The sequence below is a fragment of the Salvelinus alpinus genome, chromosome 17 (assembly GCF_045679555.1).
Source record: "Salvelinus alpinus chromosome 17, SLU_Salpinus.1, whole genome shotgun sequence".
Taxonomy (NCBI): Eukaryota; Metazoa; Chordata; class Actinopteri; order Salmoniformes; family Salmonidae; genus Salvelinus; species Salvelinus alpinus.
In genome coordinates this window covers 24521183-24542443 of record NC_092102.1, presented here as the reverse complement: position 1 = coordinate 24542443, position 21261 = coordinate 24521183, and the positions used below count along the sequence as shown (strand labels likewise).

Genomic DNA, 21261 nt, shown 5'->3' with positions numbered 1-21261 from the left:
AGATTCTTATACTTGCTTTCAATGAGAATGACAGACCTATAACGCATATTTCTATGTAAATTTGTTCATGTTGCCCAAAACGTTACATATTGCAGCTTTAACGGAGTGTCAAAGAAAATCACAATAACAAGGGTGCTAGTCTAACACAGCAACAACAGGTAAAAATGGCGACGACTAGGCAGAGAGGGTCGGATTAACTACACACAGATCCTGAGTTAAAGCACAGAGCCGACAGATAAAACACAAATAAACAGAATGGAGTACCGTGAATTAATGGACAGTCAATCAGGCATCAGCTATGTAGCCAAGTGATCATAGTGTCCAGGGGGCAGCCGTAGATGGAGCAGGGAGGCCTCCACTAAGCTAGCACGCGGCGTTTAAAGTTAGTAGCCCGGGGGGTGGTCTGCTCAGACGGAGGGGGTCTGCTCAGACGGAGGCCGGTTGAGGGCACAGCGGGTGGGGTATACGTCTGCAGACCAGACGTGGTCGTGTCGACAGAGAATCCAAGCCGGATGGCGATGGCGAAAGAGAGGTTGTGAATTGTAGAATTGTGTTCGCTAACTGGTGCTAGCTTCGTGGCAGTGGCGCTAGCTGCGCTAGCTGCAAGCTAGCTGTGAGGATCAGAAGTAGTGGCTCAGGGATTACGGCAGGAATCCGGCGTTGTTGTCGAGACAGTCCGATGCTGGTAAATTGGTGAGTAATATCCAGGCTAATAACAGGGCTGGTGTCTGTGCAGAAGGTGGCTAAATTAGCTTGTAGCTGATTTAGACCAGTTGTGATGGATTGGCAGGGCTCTGTGTCGGCAAAAAAAGGTCCAGGCCAATTGGCAAAATATGTATTGTAGCACAAGAATTAGCCGGAGGACCTCTTCGGCTAGCCGGGAGATTGGCCTAGCTCGAGGCTAGCTCAAGGCTAACTGTTGCTTGCTTCGGGACAGAGACGTTAGCCAGGAGTAGCCACTCAGATTGCAGCTAGCTATCTGATCCGTTGTAAAGGTCCAGAGCTTGCGGTAGTAATCTGGAGATTTGGTAGAGAAAAAGCAGTCCGATATTCTCTGGGTTGATATCGCGCTGTGCAGACTGGCATGTATTGACCAAGCTGAGGCTGGCTGGTGTCCGAGTTAACGGTAAAGACCACTAGCAGTGACTAACTGATAACTAGCTAGTAGTTAGTTAGCTGGCTAGCTTCTGATGGGGGTTCCGGTTCTAAAGTATAAAAATAGCAGATCCGTACCACATTGGGTGTTGGGGGTTGCAGGAGAGTATATTCAGTCCGTAGATGGAAAGTGAGATTAAAATATAAACGGAAAAAACGAGGAAAACGATTATTTACACGGGACAAGACAAAAACACACGTCCGACTTCTACGCCATCTTGGATTCGTCAATGTCAAAAGTTTGAACGGTAGTGTATGTATGCATGCTTGTATGCATGTATATACAGTGGGGCAAAAAAGTATTTAGTCAGCCACCAATTGTGCAAGTTCTCCCACTTAAAAAGATGAGAGAGGCCTGTAATTTTCATCATAGGTACACTTCAACTATGACAGAAAAAATGAGAAAGAAAATTCCAGAAAATCACATTGTAGGATTTTTAATGAATTTATTTGCAAATTATGGTGGAAAATAAGTATTTGGTCAACTACAAACAAGCAAGATTTCTGGCTCTCACAGACCTGTAACTTCTTCTTTAAGAGGCTCCTCTGTCCTCCATTCGTTACCTGTATTAATGGCACCTGTTTGAACTTGTTATCATTATAAAAGACACCTGTCCACAACCTCAAACAGTCACACTCCAAACTCCACTATGGCCAAGACCAAAGAGCTGTCAAAGGACACCAGAAACAAAATTGTAGACCTGCACCAGGCTGGGAAGACTGAATCTGCAATAGGTAAGCAGCTTGGTTTGAAGAAATCAACTGTGGGAGCAATTATTAGGAAATGGAAGACATACAAGACCACTGATAATCTCCCTCGATCTGGGGCTCCACGCAAGATCTCACCCCGTGGGGTCAAAATGATCACAAGAACGGTGAGCAAAAATCCCAGAACCACACGGGGGGACCTAGTGAATGACCTGCAGAGAGCTGGGACCAAAGTAACAAAGCCTACCATCAGTAACACACTACGCCGCCAGGGACTCAAATCCTGCAGTGGCAGACGTGTCCCCCTGCTTAAGCCAGTACATGTCCAGGCCCGTCTGAAGTTTGCTAGAGAGCATTTGGATGATCCAGAAGAAGATTGGGAGAATGTCATATGGTCAGATGAAACCAAAATAGAACTTTTTGGTAAAAACTCAATTTGTCGTGTTTGGAGGACAAAGAATGCTGAGTTGCATCCAAAGAACACCATACCTACTGTGAAGCATGGGGGTGGAAACATCATGCTTTGGGGCTGTTTTTCTGCAAAGGGACCAGGACGACTGATCCGTGTAAAGGAAAGAATGAATGGGGCCATGTATCGTGAGATTTTGAGTGAAAACCTCCTTCCATCAGCAAGGGCATTGAAGATGAAACGTGGCTGGGTCTTTCAGCATGACAATGATCCCAAACACACCGACCGGGCAACGAAGGAGTGGCTTCGTAAGAAGCATTTCAAGGTCCTGGAGTGGCCTAGCCAGTCTCCAGATCTCAACCCAATAGAAAATCTTTGGAGGGAGTTGAAAGTCCGTGTTGCCCAGCAACAGCCCCAAAACATCACTGCTCTACAGGAGATCTGCATGGAGGAATGGGCCAAAATACCAGCAACAGTGTGTGAAAACCTTGTGAAGACTTACAGAAAACGTTTGACCTCTGTCATTGCCAACAAAGGGTATATAACAAAGTATTGAGAAACTTTTGTTATTGACCAAATACTTATTTTCCACCATAATTTGCAAATAAATTCATAAAAAATCCTACAATGGGATTTTCTGGATTTTTTTTTCTCATTTTGTCTGTCATAGTTGAAATGTACCTATGATGAAAATTACAGGCCTCTCATCTTTTTAAGTGGGAGAACTTGCACAATTGGTGGCTGACTAAATACTTTTTTGCCCCACTGTATACACATATACATATATACATTAATTAGGATCTGTCCTTTTGATCAAGCTTTTATGACTACCATTACATGAGCAGATAATACATTTAAGAGCAAACTAAAAAAGAGAACAGTAGTCTTCATGGTCTCCAAAACTACACAGGATGAAGTATGGTACCTCTGTTCAGACTGGGGTCAAGGTGCATCATCTGTTACCACTAACTAGATGACAGATGGGACCACACAAAATCTAATCTCCCATCCTGTCCCATCTCCAAACTGAGCTTTCAAAAATGTGCATTCAGCCCATCCTCTATTTGCCTTCCCTCAACTGAGAAAGGGCTATAGTTCAAAGTTCAGAGGAGAACAGCAGTCAAAGGATCCACACACAGAAATGCAAATCAGATTAGCACACAGTAAAATATAGAGTTATTGACTGAACTCTGATATCCCAGATAAGCACAGAACACAGTTAACTAAAATGGACTGGCACCTAACCTTTAGGATTAAAACTAGCGTGAGACATGTCCAACGGTATAGCCCATTGGGCTGACAGGTTATCATAGCGTGTGATGAGTTGGAGGGAGATTAACTCCCCTTTAGAGCAGCAAGCCATTTCGTTACTCCTAGTAAGACTGATATATGTCAGTCATCTTACTCAGGCAGGTTTGACTGACAACATTTTTGGTTCACTTAGTCCCATTCTGATAATCACCCCTAAGGGTTGGCATATCAGTCCAGTCCTTTCAAGGCACAAAAATCTGTTGTCTTGCCCATTCACCCTCTGAATGGCACACAGTCCACGTCGCAGGGCTTAAAAATCCTTCTTTAACCTATCTCTCCCCCTTCATCTACACTGATTGAAGTGGATTTAACAGGTGACATCAATAAGGGATAATAGCTTTCACCTGGATTCACCTGGTCAGTCTATCATGGAAAGAGCAGGTGCTCCTAATGTTTTGTACACTGAAGTGAATATGCATGCACATATATAACCACACATATTCAGGCCAACTGCAAATTTACCAAAATAAATATTTCTAGGACATTCCTTTTAAAATCACCCAGGTCGCCAACCTATAGCTCAGGCGGTTTTTTAAATGAGGACCTGGGGTAGAAAGATTGGGGGAGCACAGATCTTCAAGATCACAAAAAATATATTTTTTAACTTTGCTTCCTGAGAGAAGTGTTTTCATAAGCCAGTTATTATATTGGCTCTACTGATATATTTTGTCTACCATTAGTTTAACCCAGGGTATCAGCAGCGAGCGGGCGCAGTCAACGGATCCAGGTGACATACACCTCACCCACTGCCGGTGCGTGTCGGAACAATATGAAATCCTTTACATTCCTAAACTACATTTATAAAGTTAAAATAGTGACAGCAATTTGAATCCTTTAAAATCCATTGACACACCCATGAGTCAATCTAAACAGTATAATACAAATCTGTCAGTTTAAACTACAGATATCAGGTTCTTTGTCTGCCATCAGCATCTGCAGTGGAATGTGGCCGAGCTGCAGCGTTTGTCAGACCATGAGACATCCCAAAAATCGGTCTTCTCACCAAAACTTCTGTAGCGTCTGAACGGTTTGGTCTACAAACTAATATGACCACACGGTGGTGTTCTACATTTTGCTTTACGATCACCACAAGTGTCACAGGACTCGTCTGAAATTGGTAATGCTGTGCCAACTTCGGTCTGTAGCGTCTGAACCATTTGAGCTACAAACTAATATGACCTCACCATAGAAAGGGAAGACTCACGGACACAGTGTTTGCCGTTGTGCTCTACGACCCCCACAAGTGTCACGGGAGTCATCAAGGTAACCCATTGGGTTAGGGTTTGTGTGCCCCCAAAAAAAGGGGTTAAATGTGTCAACAACCAAAAAAAAAAAACCTGAGCTTTCTTATATCCCCTAGATATAGGACAGACACTTCAAAAACATATTCCTTATTATTTATTTTTTGACTGTCTTTTTAGCCATTTATGAACGTGTAATTCAATGCGTTTCTATGGGCTATAGTACTAAAGGCCAAATTAAATGTTTTATAAAATAATACATACATAAGAAAAATGATACGTAAATGATACGTCCTAAAATTCAAAATCAAATACCTAAATGATCCATGGTATGACGATCTTAAAACAATTCCATACTGTATGTTAGCTTAGTACCCCCCAAAAAGACTGAGGTTTTTAAATAGGATCGTATACTGTAGTGTGGACCCTAGGAGAACTTATTGAACATTTCTACTGTATACATCTTTATCTTCTCATAGCCCCATACTAAATGTGTTCATATTATTGATTTAAATTCTATTCGTTCCTGATTCACATCTGCCAGGAGGGTAGCCATAGTATAACAAGATTCGGACTAATAATGTACACCAATCTTAACAGTCATCCAGGACAAAATTAAAACAAACTTGTTTTTGCTGTTATAAACGCCCGTGCAATCCTGTAAAAGTCTGGCAAACCTCACGTGTTCCCACCTGTCCTTCAACCCAAATATTTGTTTATATAGCATAGAAAAGAGCTTATAAGGCTTGGCGATATTTGGGTTGAAGGACAGGCAGGATGGCGTACCGCTGCAGAATGCTGTGGTAGCCATGCTGGTTAAGAATGCCTTGAATTCTAAATAAATCAGTGTCACCAGCAAAGCACCCCCACACCATCACACATCCTCCTCCCTGCTTCACGGTGGGAACCACACATGCGGAGATCATCCGTTCACCTACTCTGCGTATCACAGACACAGCAGTTGGAACCAAAAATCTCACATTTGGACTCATCAGACCAAAGGACAGATTTCCACTGGTCTAATGTCTATTGCTTGTGTTCCTAGACAAGCAAGTCTCTTCGTCTTATTGGTGTCCTTATGTAGTGGTTTCTTTGCAGCAATTCAACCCTGAAGTACAATTCACGCAATCTCCTCTGAAAAGTTGATGTTGAAGTGTCAGTTACTTAAACTCTTTGAAGCATTTATTTGGTCTGCAGCAGAGAGTAACTCTGGGTCTTCCTTTCCTGTGGTGGTCCTCATGAGAGCCAGTTTCATAGTGCTTGACGGTTTTTGCGAATGCACTTGAAGCGTTCAAAGTTCCTGACATTTTCTGTATTGACTGACCATGTCTTAAAGTAATGACGGACTGTCGTTTCTCTTTGCTTATTTGAGCTGTTCTTGCCATAATATGGACTTGGTCTTTTACCAAATAGGTTAATCTTCTGTATACCACCCCTACCTTGTCACAACACAGCTGATTGGCTCAAACGCATTAAGGAAAGTAATTCCACAAATGTACTTTTTGAAATGCATTCCAGGTGACTACCTTATGAAGCTGGTTGAGAGAATGCCAAAAGTGTGCAAAGCTGTCATCAATGCAAAGGGTGGCTACTTTGAAGAATCTCAAATATATTTAGATTTGTTTGACACTTTTTTGGTTACTACATGATGTGTTATTTCATAGGGTTCATGTCTTCACTATTATTCTACAATGTAGAAAATAGTAAAAATAAAGGAAAACCTTGAATTAGTAGATGTGTCCAAACTTTTGACTGGTACTGTACACAATCTTTTATTGCTGGGGGTATTTTTTCTATAAAAAAATTGTTAAATGTGGAGTAGGTTGTGTAGATCGGTAGGAAAAAATGAAAATGAACCACAAAATCCCAATTAATCCTAATTTAAAACTGCAAAATGTGAAGACTGTGCAAGGGGTGTGTAGACTTACACTAGGCACTGTATGTTATACAAAACACCTGACAGGGATTTGCCAAAATACAAAAGTAGGCCTATGTCGTAGTAAAGTGATCCTCCTGTGGGGAACAACAATGCCACCTAAACTGGAACGTCATGTGGGGTCTCTTCATATCAGATTTCAACCCAAGTGAGAAAACTCATGAGTGGAGATCCAGCAAGGATCCATAGAATTCTGTCAATTATGGAATTGCAGTATAGAGCCAAACAATGAAACACCCAGCAGGCAGCCACAGTCCATAAACAAATCAACTGAACTGACAGCTAATGTTGAGCAGCAAAGTCCGGCAATGATAAAAATACGCTAGATTTAAATTTTGGCCACCATCACTTTTCCTTGAAGAGTCACATTTAACATGCCCATTAAACCCCAAGAGGCTAGGCACTTACATTCAAGCACTAGAAGGGCTCAATAAGCATTCACTGAGTGGAGCTGTCAATGAGCGCTCAGTACGCTCACCGCACTCACCACTCATAGCTCACTGGGTGGTCTTTGTTGGGCGACAGCTTGTGTTCACACATTCATTGGCTGGGCATCTAAAACAGGCTTGTTTAATAGCCCAATGCACAAACACAAGATAAGCTCCCAAAGAAACTGCTCAAGAGACAAAGCGTAAAAATAAATCTGCTGAAATAAAAGGTAGAGCACCTCACAGGCACTATTAGCCAGAAACCACAAGAAAAACTATACTGAACAAAAATATAAACGCAACATGTGAAGTGTGTTAGTCCCATGTTTCATGAGCTGAAATAAAAGATCCCAGAGATTATCCACACACACAAACAGCTTATTTCTCTTAAATTCTGTGCACAAATGTGCATACATCCTCGTCAGTGAGCATTTCTCATTTGCCAAGATAATCCATCCAACAGGTGTGGCATATTAATTAGCGTGTCGTTACACAGGTGCACCTTGTGCTGGGGGCAATAAATGCACACTAAAATGTGCAGTTTTGTCACAACACAATGCCCAAGATGTCTGAAATTGAGGTAGAGTGCAATTGGCATGCTGACTGCAGGAATGTCCACCAGAGCTGTTGCCAGATCATTTAAATGTTCATTTCTCTACCATAAGCCGCCTACAAAATAGTTTGAGAATTTGGCAGTACGTCCAACCGGCCTCACAACCGCAGACCATGCGTATGGCGTCGTGTGGGCGAGCGGTTTGCTTAAATCAACGTTGTGAACAGAGTGCCCCATTGTGGCGGTGGGGTTATGGTATGGGCAGCCATAAGCAATGTACAACAAACCCAATTGCATTTTGTCGATGGCAATTTGAATGCACAGAGATACCATGACGAGATCCTGAGGCCCATTGTCGTGCCATTCATCCGCTGCCATCACCTCATGTTTCAGCATGATAATGCACGGCCTCATGTCGCAAGGATCTGTACACAATTACTGGAAGCTGAAAATGTCCCTGTTCTTCCATGGTCTGCATACTCACTAGACATGTCACCCATTGAGCATGTTTGGGATCCTCTGGATTGACGTGTACAACAGGGTGTTCCAGTTCCCGCCAATATCCAGCAACTTCGCACAGCCAATGAAGAGTGGAACATTCCACAGGCCACAATCAACAGCCTGATCAACTCTATGCGAAGGAGATGTCGCACTGCATGAGGCAAATGGTGGTCAGACCAGATACTAACTGGTTCTGATCCACGGCCCTACCTTTTTTTGTTAAGGTATCTGTGACAAACTGTTGCATGTGTGTATTACCAGTTAAATTAATTAGATTAGGGCCTAATGAATTCATTTGAATTGACATTTCCTTATATGAACTGTAACTCACTCAGTAAAATCTTTGAAATTGTTGCATGTTTATATTTTTGTTCCGTATACTATAAACATAGTATTGATAAGCCAGTCAGACTTCGTCAAACGGGATAAGATAAAGCAGCACTGACCTGAGCGACTCAGAGAGGGAGGGGTCTGTGGATCCATTTCCTCTGAATTAGAAAATACAGACAGGCTCCAGACAAAATACCCCAAGGTCAGAGAAAATCCCTGTCTCCTCCTCGTTCTCCTTTTAGTGGCTTTCTTATTCACCCTCTTCCCTCTCTCATTCTTTCCCCCTAGCTGCAGTAATGTCTCGGTCTATACCGGTTCAATAGTGAAGCCAGAGAGGTGAGTGGTGACAGCTAATGTTTAACATACTCATGTGGTCAGCAGGGCAAACTCCAGAACTGGCATGGAATAAAGAGAGCGGCCCACTTTCACCCCAACATAGGAGACTAGGACGACAAATGTGCTAATAACATAGGGAGACTGTACAAATATATGCTCATAAAACTCTGCCATGTAATTCCATTAATCTAAATAAATGGCCATTGGCAAAGGAAGGCTAGGTAGTGAAACCGCAACAGTTAAGTGACAAGCCGTTAAATCAAGATGAGGTACTTGACTTCACTCAAAAGGATGGTTTATATTTTATTACAGTACTGTACTAGAAAAACAAAACGGATGATGGAAAGTGTAGGGGAGTGCACATCATCACAAGACGAGACAGGGCAGAGGATGAGCACTTCAAAAGATACAATCAGGTGATGAGTCTCTATAAACATACTTGGGAAACTCCCCAACGTCACATTCTCTGTACAGCACAAAGACCTCAACTTTGTCTAATGGGGTGGACCCAACAAGAACATTGAGGTTTACTTGGTTTAAAAGGGGAACAGATTTAGATCTGAGGTTTGCACTCTCCCAAAACTTCACGTTAAGCGAAAAAAGGCACCAAGCCAAACAAACATAGCAGTCTGCTGAAATAAAAGATGCTGAATATGGCAGTAATAGCCCTACAGGCAACTTGATGAGATGTATGATTAACAACACATTCATCTTCACTTCAGCCACTCAAAAAAACACATTTAAAAAAGGTACACTCAGTGATATGATGTAGATGCAGAAAGTAAACAGCATAGTGGGTCAATTTCTGCAACAACTAAGAGCGTTGAAGAGTGAGGCTCAACTTCTCCACTGTTTTGGTCCTGTGGCTACCACACTGAAGAGCGTGAAGCAAACCCATGCGCAGATTGTGTGTGTGACTGTGTGAGTGCAGACTTGCATCCTGCTCATCTCAACTATAGCCCGACCGATTTATCAGTAGACTAACATAATAAACACAAAATAGGCTGATATTAGCCTTTTATGGATGTATTTGTGTCAGCGTTTAATCCACCAAAAATAACCTACATAAAGATGTAGAAAACGCTGTCTTGAATAGAATTGAAAAGAAACTGCATTTAATTTGTCCTGAAGAGCGCGCTCTTTACATGGCTATAAACCCATCTTGCCTTGGCACGCTACAGTAAGACTGGACACTACATTTGAACACAACTACACCAGTCAGATAGTGATGGGAAGTTTGGCTCTTTTCACTGACTGATCTGAGACTCCTTCAGTCAAAATTACATATCTTTCGACTCATTTTGTTAATTTGAGTTAGTAATGCCGATAGCATGGAGGACCCCTTACCAGCGAACAATGAACTGAAAACTCGAATGAGTCATGATTCTACAAGAGTCTCGTTCACCATAAGCAGGAGAGGAATAGGAGAAGCTAGTGCTTTCATTCTCGCTAAAATCTGCCCAAAATAAACTCAATACGTTTCTATGGGATTATTTTGGACATCAACTTGTCGCCTGTCTTCCCGCCAACGACTCCCATTGTTAGGGTGGAGACATGACCATCTCATCATTATATACATATCTCTGCCATAAAGGGCTTATTGGAGCTGTCATGTGACTGACACTTGTAAAAGTGTACTTAAAAACAATGTACATTTGTTGATTACTAGGTCTAGTAGTGGCCGCAACTGGACTGGATTGTGAACGACTTTTGGCGGAATGCATTGCTCGCCAGCAGGTCAGACAAACGACTAAAATGAACAAGTCACTCAGAAAAACGAATTAGGATTCTCGAGTCAGTAAAGAGAGTCGTTCAAAAAGAACGAATCGTTCGAACTGCACATCACCACAGTCGAAGAGGAGTGAACTACTGCAAACGAACTGTTGGTGCTTCTACAGTGAGTGCCGAGTAGATAGAAGTTTGACAGCTCAACAAAGTGCCAAAAATGTGCACTTGCTATATACAGTTACGTGAAGTGTCATGGTAGGGTATCGTAGCAAACCATGGATGCTATGCCCAAATGTAAAGCAAGTGCCGTGCTAAACTTTCATCTCTGTGGTAACGTTGACTACAGCCCTTTATTGAAGGCCGCAAAATCTGGTGCGTTATTTGATCTTTGCGTAGGGTATTCCTCAAGCTCTGTCATTCAAATATTTTCAGAGACACAAAAAAACATAGCAGGTTACAAAATAGCACTTTGAAGCAACATTTGTGTATGGATGGTCACTTGTCAGGGACTGGTCCAAATTCACGTTTCACCACCGCCATTTCCATGACAAGTGCTTGCTAGCCAGCTAAATAGCGGTATGAGTACTTGACACTGTTCACCGAGGGTTAGTGCTATCTGGGAACCTTGGGACATCCCTACACTTAAACCCTACCCTAAACATTTAAAAATGTCAACTTAAATGGGGTAAGATTTCTGCCCTGCTAGGGCTTCCCCGGTTTCACTGTAAGTGCTGTTATTGTGAAGTCGAAAGTCTTCTTGAAAATATGGAGAGTAGTACTCAGTAATGTGTTGTATTTGCCACAAACACTAGATATTCGGGACAAAAAGTTACTTGCTTTGCCACATTTTTTTGCATTATTACTTCAGTTCCGTGTTGCAAACAGGATGCATGTTTTGGAATATTTTGATTCTGAATAGCAGTGGTTCAAACTTTTTATAGTCCCGTACCCCTTCAAACGTTCAACCTCCAGTTGTGTAATTCCCCTAGCACCAGGGTCAGTGCACTCTCAAATGTTTGCCATCATTGTAAGCCTTCCACACACACTAAACATTCATTAAGCATGAGAATGAGTGTGAGTTGTCGTCACAACGCAGCTCGTGGGAAGTGACAAAGAGCTCTTATTGGAACAGGGCAAATAATAATAATCAATAATTTCGCTCTTTATTTAGCCATCTTACGTATAAAACTTGAGTTATTCACAATTTTTTTGATGAACAAATAACCACAGGTTAATGAGAAGGGTGTGCTTTAAAGGATGCACATTACTCTGTATTTTCCACACAGTCTGTGCCTGTATTTAGTTATGCTAGTGAGGGCCAAGAATCCACTCTCACATAGGTACGTGGTTGCAAAGGGCATCAGTGTCTTAACAGCGCGATTTGCCGAGGCAGGATACTCGGAGCGCAGCCCAATCCAGAAATCTGGCAGTGGCTTCTGATTAAATACAATTTTCACAGAACCGCTTGTTGCAATTTCAATGAGGCTCTCTTGTTCAGATATCGGTAAGTGGACTGGAGGCAGGGCAAGAAAGGGATAACGAATCCAGTTGTATGTGTCATCCGTTTCGGGAAAGTGCCTGCGTAATTGCGCACACAGCTCACTCAGGTGTTTCGTTATATCACATTTGGCATTATCCGTAAGCTTGAGTTCATTTGCACACAAAAAATCATACAATGATGTAAAGACCTGTGTGTTGTCCTTGTTAATGCAGACAGAAAAGAGCTCCAACGTCTTAATCATAGCCTCAATTTTATCCCGCACATTGAATATAGTTGCGGAGAGTCCCTGTAATCCTAGATTCAGATCATTCAGGCGAGAAAAAACATCACCCAGATAGGCCAGTCGTGTGAGAAACTCGTCATCATGCAAGTGGTCAGACAAGTGAAAATTATGGTCAGAAAATAAAACTTTAAGCTCGTCTCTCAATTTTTAAAAAACGTGTCAATACTTTGCCCCTTGATAACCAGCGCACTTCTGTATGTTGTAAAAGCGTTACATGGGTCGCTGCCCATGTCATTGCATAATGCAGAAAATACGAGAGTTCAGGGGTCTTGCTTTAACAACGTTAACCATTTTCACTGTAGTGTCCAAAACGTCTTTCAAGCTGGCAGGCATTCCCTTGGCAGCAAGAGCCTCTCAGTGGATGCTGCAGTGTACCCAAGAGGCGTCGGGAGCAACTGCTTGAATGCGCGCTACCACTCCACTGTGTCTCCCGGTCATGGCTTTTGCGCCATCAGTACAGATACCATATCTTGACCACCAAAGTCATTTTGATGTCACAAAGCTGTCCAGTACTTTAAAAATATCCTCTCATGTTGTCCTGGTTTCCAATGGTTTGCAGAAGAGGATGTCTTCATTAACTTCTTGTCAATAGGGGGGGCCATTTCGACATTGTAAAAAATTCGTTCGCAAATTAAACTGCCTCGTACTCAATTCTTGCTCGTACAATATGCATATTATTAGTACTATTGGATAGAAAACACTCTAGTTTCTAAAACCGTTTGAATTATATCTGTGAGTAAAACAGAACTCGAGTTGGAGCAATCTTCCTGTCAGGAAGTGAGAAATCTGAAATTGGGAACTCTGTTCCTGGGTCAGTTAAATAATTTGCAATTATTCTATTGGGTCGACAAGCACTGCATGCGATTTCCCCTAGATGTCAGCAAGCGTTGAGAATTTGAATTGTGTTGCTAGGTAGATCTGAGGCAGTATAAATAAGCTTGGCACGAGGGGTGCACCCTTTTCATCGTTCGCCATGACGCAAGACAGACCTCAGGATGGCATTCTGAGAAGCTCACGTTATCGGCGTTAGATATATCCGGCTCTGATTTTATTCGATATAGGTGTTAGAAACATCATAACGTAGTTATTTTAAACCGAGTTATATCAGTTTATATGAGTATATTACGATTTTTGGAATTTTCTTTGTCCTGCGTTTTGAAGAGTTGGGCATGTCTGGGCCACATAGCTAATGTTTGCTTCTAATTACACGGTTGAAGACAACATTCTACAGCCGAGCAACGATTATTATGGACAAAGGACAACTTGCCCAAGATTCTGATGGAAGCTCATCAAAAAGTAAGAACTATTTATGATGTTAATTCGTTGTTCTGTTGAAAAATGTAAAACGACTATTCCGCCATTAATTTCGGTGCGGTCTCGCTTTAACGCACGCTGTATGTCGTAGTAACGTTAATTTAAAAAATCTAACACAGCGGTTGCATTAAGAACTAATGTATCTTTCATTTGCTGTCCAACCTGTATTTTTTTGTCAAGTTTATAATTAGTTATTGATTAGATTAGGTGCCTCTCCAAGATGGCGCCGGACAGATTGCTTGAAGTTTGGCTACTAATCACATTGTATAACCACGATTTGTGCCGCTACATATGCACATTTTCGAACAAACCCTATATGCATTGTGTAATATGATGTTACAGGACTGTCATCTGATGAAGTTTATGAAGGTTAGTCAAAAATTATATATCTTTTGCTGGTTTGTTACGATCGCTAACCTTTGCTGCTGGTAAATGGCTTGTGTTTCTGGCTATTGTGGTAAGCTAATATAATGCTATATTGTGTTTTCACTGTAAAACACTTAAAAAATCTGACATATTGGCTGGATTCACAAGACGTTTGTCTTTCATTTGCTGTACACCATATATTTTTCAGAAATGTTTTATGATGAGTATTTAGGTATTTGACGTTGGTCTCTGTAATTATTCTGGCTGCTTCGGCGCTATTTCAGATTGCAGCTGCAATGTAGAACTGTGATTTATACCTGAAATATGCACATTTTTCTAACAAAACATATGCTATACAATAAATGTTATCAGACTGTCATCTGATGAAGTTGTTTCTTGGTTAGTGACTATTTATATCTTTATTTGGTCGAATTTGTGATAGCTACCTATGCAGGAAAAAAATGGTGGAGAAAAAAACAGTTGTCTTTTGCTATGGTGGTTAGCTAATAGAAATACATATTGTGTCTTCCCTGTAATGATGGCTGGATTCACAAGATGTGTATCTTTCATTTGGTGTCTTGGACTTGTGATTTCATGAACATTTTATTTAGGCTAGGCTATGCTAGTCAGCTTTTTTGATGGGGGGGGGATCCCGGATCCGGGTGACTCGTTAGAGGTTCGTTAGAGGTTAATTGACCCCCCAAAAAAACGTAACGGACATATACCAGAAGCTGTGCCAGGCCCGCCATGTCTGTTGACTCATCCAGCTGTAACACATAATTCACTGGCTTATATGCGAAGCAGTAATTGTTTCAAAACATCTCCTGCCATGTCACTGATACGTGAATTGTCTGTAGTTTTTTTGGCCTTTCCCCTAGCATTGTCCCAGCCATATCCGCAGCAGCAGGAAGAATTAAGCCCTCCACAATAGTATGGAGATTTCCTGTCCTAGCCACTCGGTAGCTCACCATATACAGTAAGATTCTTCTACCCCCTTCTTATTAATGGTATCTGTTGCTTTTGGTTTCATTTTATTTTTGGCAGTGAACAGAAGCTACTCCGGCAAGAGAAGAAAAACTCACCCAAATGTATAGCCCCCGTTGGAAAATATAAAATGTACTGTTTGAAAATGTGAAGAAATGCCAAGAACACAAGCGTACCCCCTACCCCAGTTTGGGAATACCTGCTGTACAGGATTCCTTCTTTTCACTCTCAGTTAGGTTAGTATTGTGGAGTAACTACAATGTTGATCCATCCTCAGTCCTATCACTGCCATTAAACTCAAACTGTTTTAAAGTCACCATTGGCCTCAGTGAAATCCCTTACCGGCAAATTAGTTAGAAAGGATGCCTATATATATATATATATATATATATATATATATATATATATATATCTTTGTATTGACACACCATCCAAAGTGTAATTAATAACTTTACCATGCTCAAAGAGATATTCAATGTCTGCTTTTTTTTCCTACCCATCTACCAATAGGCACCCTTCTTTGCAAGGCCTTGGAAAACCTCCCTGGTCTTTGTGGTTGAATCGGTGTTTGAAATTCACTGCTCGACTGAAGAACCTTACAAATAACTAAACTATGTGTGGTGTACAGAGATGAGGTAGTCATACAAAAATCATGTTAAAACACTGCTGCACACAGAGTAAATACATGCATCTTGTGACCTACTTGGCATAACAAAGCACATTTTTACACCTGAACTTATTTAGGCTTGCCATAACAAAGGGGTTGAATGCTTATTGACTCAAGATATATTTCAGCCTTTCATTTTCAACTCATTTGTAAAAAAATAAATAATAATAATTCATAATTCCACTTTTACATTATGGGGTAGTGTGAAGGCCAATGACAAACACAACACATTAATCCGTTTTAAATTCAGGCTGTAAAACAAACAAAAAGTCAAGAGGTATGAATACTTTTAAGGCACTGTAGGTCTTATTCAAATGAAAATATGGTATAAAACAGAAAAGGTAATGTGTAGTTATGTCATTGACATAAGATTTACATTGTATCCTGTAGGCTGCATTTGGGTTAGCATGAGGACCCAGAGAACTGAGCGGTCCTACATGTCCATCATGTCCACAGTGGTCTTCTGGAGACCTTGGCATTTGACACTTTGGCTTCGTCATAAATAATTTTTCTATCAACCATATTTTCTCGAATAGCGGTTTGGAGCTGGAGTGGTGGGGTGACACTGACACAAGGTTACTCTTTCCAGGAGAATTGCTGCGGAGCCCATTTCAGATGGGGAGGAATAGGGAGGTTTGCATGCAGAGGTGCAGTGTTTTGATTATGTATTGATAAACTGAATAAAAATAGATGAATCTCACAAATGCAGTGAAACTGTGCAAAGGGAGAGGTGGGGAGAGGAAAAGCTTAAAATGTAACTGTCAAAATTAGTAAAATACTAAATCTGCAGAGCTTCTATCAATGGAGAGAAGACTAAAGATGCAAAGAACTTACATTCCATCACTTCACTTCTAAAAAGCTTCCTGAAAGAGAAGAGGCAGGAAGGAATCAGCAACATTCAGTGCTAATTTCTGACATTACACAGAGTTGAAGTCGGAAGTTTACATGCACTCATTAAAACTCGTTTTTCAACCACTCCACAAATGTCTTGTTAACTATAGTTTTGGCAAGTCGGTTAGGTCATCTACTTTGTGCATGACAAGTAATTTTTCCAACAATTGTTTACAGACAGATTATTTCACTGTATGACAATTCCAGTGGGTCAGAAGTTTACATACACTAAGTTGACTGTGCCTTTAAACAGCTTGGAAAATTCCAGAAAATGTCATGGCTTCAGATGCTTCTAATAGGCTAATTGACATCATTTGAGTCAATTGGAAGTGTACCTGTGGATGTATTTCAAGGCCTACCTTCAAACTCAGTGCCTCTTTGCTTGACATCATGGGGAAATGAAAAGAAATCAGCCAAGACCTCAGAAAAAGAATTGTACACCTCCACAAGTCTGGTTCATCCTTGGGAGCAATTTCCAAACACCTGAAGGTACAACGTTCATCTGTACAAGCAATAGTACGCAAGTATAAACACCATGGGACCACGCAGCCGTCAAACCGCTCAGGAAGGAGACGCGTTCTGTCTCCTAGAGATGAACGTACTTTGGTGACATAACCTGAAAGGCCGCTCAGCAAGGAAGAAGCCATTGCTCCAAAACCGCCATAAAAAAGCCAGACTATGGGTTGCAACTGCACTGGGGACAAAGATCGTACTTTTTGGAGAAATGTCCTATGGTCTGATGAAATAAAAATAGAACCGTTTGGCCATAATGACCATCGTTATGTTTGGAGGAAAAAGGGGGAGGCTTGCAAGCCGAAGAGCACCATCCCAACCGTGAAGCACGGGGGTGGCAACGTCATGTTGGGGTGCTTTGCTGCAGGAGGGACTGGTCCACTTCACAAAATAGATGGCATCATGAGTAAAATTGTGGATATATTGAAGCAACATCAAGACATCAGTCAGGAAGTTAAAGCTTGTTCGCAATTCGGTCTTCCAAATGGACAATGACCCCAAGCATACTTCCAAAGTTGTGGCAAAATGGCTTAAGGACAACAAAGTCAAGGTATTGGAGTGGCCATCACAAAGCCCTGACCTCAAACCTATCGAAAATGTGGGCAGAACTGAAAAAGCGTGTGAGCAAGGAGGCCTACAAACCTGACTCAGTTACACCAGCTCTGTCAGGAGGAATGGGCCAAAATTCACCCAACTTATTGACATTTACATTTACATTTAAGTCATTTAGCAGACGCTCTTATCCAGAGCGACTTACAAATTGGTGCATTCACCTTATGATATCCAGTGGAACAACCACTTTACAATAGTGCATCTAACTCTTTTAAGGGGGAGGGGGGGGGGGGGGGGTTAGAAGGATTACTTTATCCTATCCTAGGTATTCCTTAAAGAGGTGGGGTTTCAGGTGTCTCCGGAAGGTGGTGATTGACTCCGCTGACCTGGCGTCGTGAGGGAGTTTGTTCCACCATTGGGGTGCCAGAGCAGCGAACAGTTTTGACTGGGCTGAGCGGGAACTGTACTTCCTCAGAGGTAGGGAGGCGAGCAGGCCAGAGGTGGATGAACGCAGTGCCCTTGTTTGGGTGTAGGGCCTGATCAGAGCCTGAAGGTACGGAGGTGCCGTTACCCTCACAGCTCCGTAGGCAAGCACCATGGTCTTGTAGCGGATGCGAGCTTCAACTGGAAGCCAGTGGAGAGAGCGGAGGAGCGGGGTGACGTGAGAGAACTTGGGAAGGTTGAACACCAGACGGGCTGCGGCGTTCTGGATGAGTTGTAGGGGTTTAATGGCACAGGCAGGGAGCCCAGCCAACAGCGAGTTGCAGTAATCCAGACGGGAGATGACAAGTGCCTGGATTAGGACCTGCGCCGCTTCCTGTGTGAGGCAGGGTCGTACTCTGCGAATGTTGTAGAGCATGAACCTACAGGAACGGGTCACCGCCTTGATGTTAGTTATTGTGGGAATCTTGTGGAAGGCTACCCAAAACATTTGACCCAAGTTAAACAATTTAAAGGCAATGCTGCCAAATACTAATTGAGTGTATGTAAACTTCTGACCCACTGGGAATGTGATGAAGAGAAAAAAAAAGCTGAAATAAAATCACTACTATTATTCTGACATTTCACATTCTTAAAAAAAAAAAAAAAGTGGTGATTCTAACTGACCTAAGACATGGGAATTTTTACTAGGATTAAACGTCAGGAATTTTGGAAAACTGAGTTTAAATGTATTTGTCTAAGGTGTGTGTAAACTTCGACTTCAACTGTATAAAACGCAGCAAGATATTTCAGTGTTTTATCTTTCCTTTTCTCCGTGAAAAACGCATAACCCTGGTTAACAAGACCCATATATCAGTCCACTTCACACTACTGTGTATTGGGGAAAACATGACCTACTTAGATAACCTCAGGTGAGCTATGGTGAGTTGGTCATCTTGTGTGGAGGGGAGGCCAACAGTACAGGAAACAGTGGCAAGAAAATGTGAACCCTTTGGAATTACCTGGATTTCTGCATAAATTAGTCAAGAAAATTTGATCTGATCTTCATCTTAGTCACAACAATAGACGAACACGGTGTGCCTAAACTAATAACAAATTATATTTTTCTTGTCTATATTGAATACATCATTTAAACATTCACAGTGTAGGTTGGAAAAAGCATGTGAACCCCTAGGCTAATGACTTCTCCAAAAGCTAATTGGAGTCGAGTCAGCTAACCTGGAGTCCAATCAATGAGACGAGATTGGAGATGTTGGTTCAAGCTGCCTTGCCCTATAAAAAAATTACTCAGAAAATTGGAGTTTGCTGTTCACAAGAAGCATTGCCTGATGTGAACCATGCATCGAACAAAAGAGATCTCAAAAGACCTAAGATTAAGAATTGTTGACTTGCATAAAGCTGGAAAGGGTTACAAAATTATCTCTAAAAGCCTTGATGTTCATCAGTCCACGGTAAGACAAATTGTCTATAAATGGAGAAAGTTCAGCACTGTTGCTACTCTCCCTAGGAGTGGCCGTCCTGCAAAGATGACTGCAAGAGCACAGCGCAGAATGCTCAATGAGGTTAAGAAGAATCCTAGAGTGTCAGCTAAAGACACAGAAATCTCTGGAACATTCCAACATCACTGCTGACGAGTCTACGATACGTTAAACAAGAATGGTGTTCATGGGAGGACACCACGGAAGAAGCCACTGCTGTCCAAAAAAACAAACATTGCTCCACGTCTGAAGTTCACAAAAGAGCACCTGGATGTTACACAGCACTTCTGGCAAAATATTCTGTGGACAGATGAAACTACAGTTGAGTTGTTTGGAAGGAATACCCAACACCATGTGTGGAGAAAAAAAATGCACAGCACCCCAACATCAAAACCTCATTCCAACTGTAAAGTATGGTGGAGGAAGCATCATTTGAGGCTTTATTTACTCATTTTGCAGGAGAATGTTAGGCTATCTGTCCACCAATTGAAGCTCAACAGAAGTTGGGTGATGCAACAGGACAACAACCCAAAACACAGTAGTAAAACAGAACGGCTTCAGCAGAAGAAAATACGCATTCTGGAGTGGCCCAGTCAGAGTCCTGACCTCAACCCGATTTAGTGGTTCACACCAGACATCCTAAGAATATTGCTGAACTGAAACAGTTTTGTAAAGATGAATGGTCCAAAATTCCTCCTGACCGTTGTGCAGGTCTGATCCACAACTACAGAAAACATTGGGTTGAGTTTATTTCTGCCAAAAGGAGGGTCAACCAGTTATTAAATGCAAGTCACACTTTTTCTCCCCGACACTGAATGTTTACATGGTGTGTTCAATAAAGACATGAAAACATTTAATTGTTTGTGTCTTATTAGTTTAAGCAGACTAATGGCTTAATGGCTTAGATGAAGATCATATCAAATTTTATGACCAATTTATGCAGAAATTCAGGTAATTCCAAAGGGTTCACATACTTTTTAGTGCCACTAAGCCCAACGGGTAGCTATGCAACGCCCAGGAACAGTCAGAAGGTTTAGGTTTTTCCTCCATTTTGTCCACTTATCTGAATGAACAGACACTGGTAAGGACATTGAGGACAGAAGAGCAGCACTGTGGTGTGTACCCATCCGTCCATGTTTGCGCCATACTTATGTTTATTGTATAGCTAGCAAGCTGCTCTTGCAGATTCCTGCTTCCTGATTCATTCACGTGACTCAGACACCGTGTGAAGGCCGGGATAATTAATCCCATCAATTGCTGCCAATGCTGTTGCTGAGAGTAATGGCAAAACATGTTTTACCTTTATTTAACTAGGCAAGTCAGTTAAGAACACATTCTTATTTACAATGACGGGCTAGAAACAGTGGGTTAGCTGCCTTGTTCAGGGGCAGAAGGACAGATTTTTACCTTGCCAGCTCGGGGATTTAATCTAGCAACCTTTCAGTTACTGGCCCAACGCTCTAACCACTAGGCTACCTGCCGCCCCAACATCACCTTAAGTATTACCACTGTAATGATTGTGGGAGAACTATGATGACACCCTCCATCTAGACAGCTAAGTATGTAGCTGTAACACGGCTTGGGCTGAGCAGGAGCCCCACCAGCGGTGACAATCAACCAGAAAAAACGGTTCTC

At 41.9% G+C, this 21261-nt stretch overlaps 1 protein-coding gene across 5 annotated transcripts in view; it reads right to left on the bottom strand.

The window, feature by feature from the left end:
• LOC139542576 (vitamin D3 receptor A-like) overlaps positions 1–21261 on the bottom strand; it is a 125162-nt gene that overhangs the window by 60528 nt on the left and 43373 nt on the right. For 3 of the 5 annotated variants that reach the window (XM_071348173.1, XM_071348172.1, XM_071348174.1), the window contains exon 3: positions 16586–16614. The exons of 1 other annotated variant lie outside the window; for it this stretch is intronic. In XM_071348173.1, coding sequence (XP_071204274.1) covers positions 16586–16592 — 7 coding nt within the window. In that variant the 5' untranslated portion in view covers positions 16593–16614. Of the gene's footprint in view, positions 1–8688; positions 8874–16585; positions 16615–21261 lie in introns of those variants that run through there. One more of the 5 variants, XM_071348171.1, reaches the window with a different exon arrangement.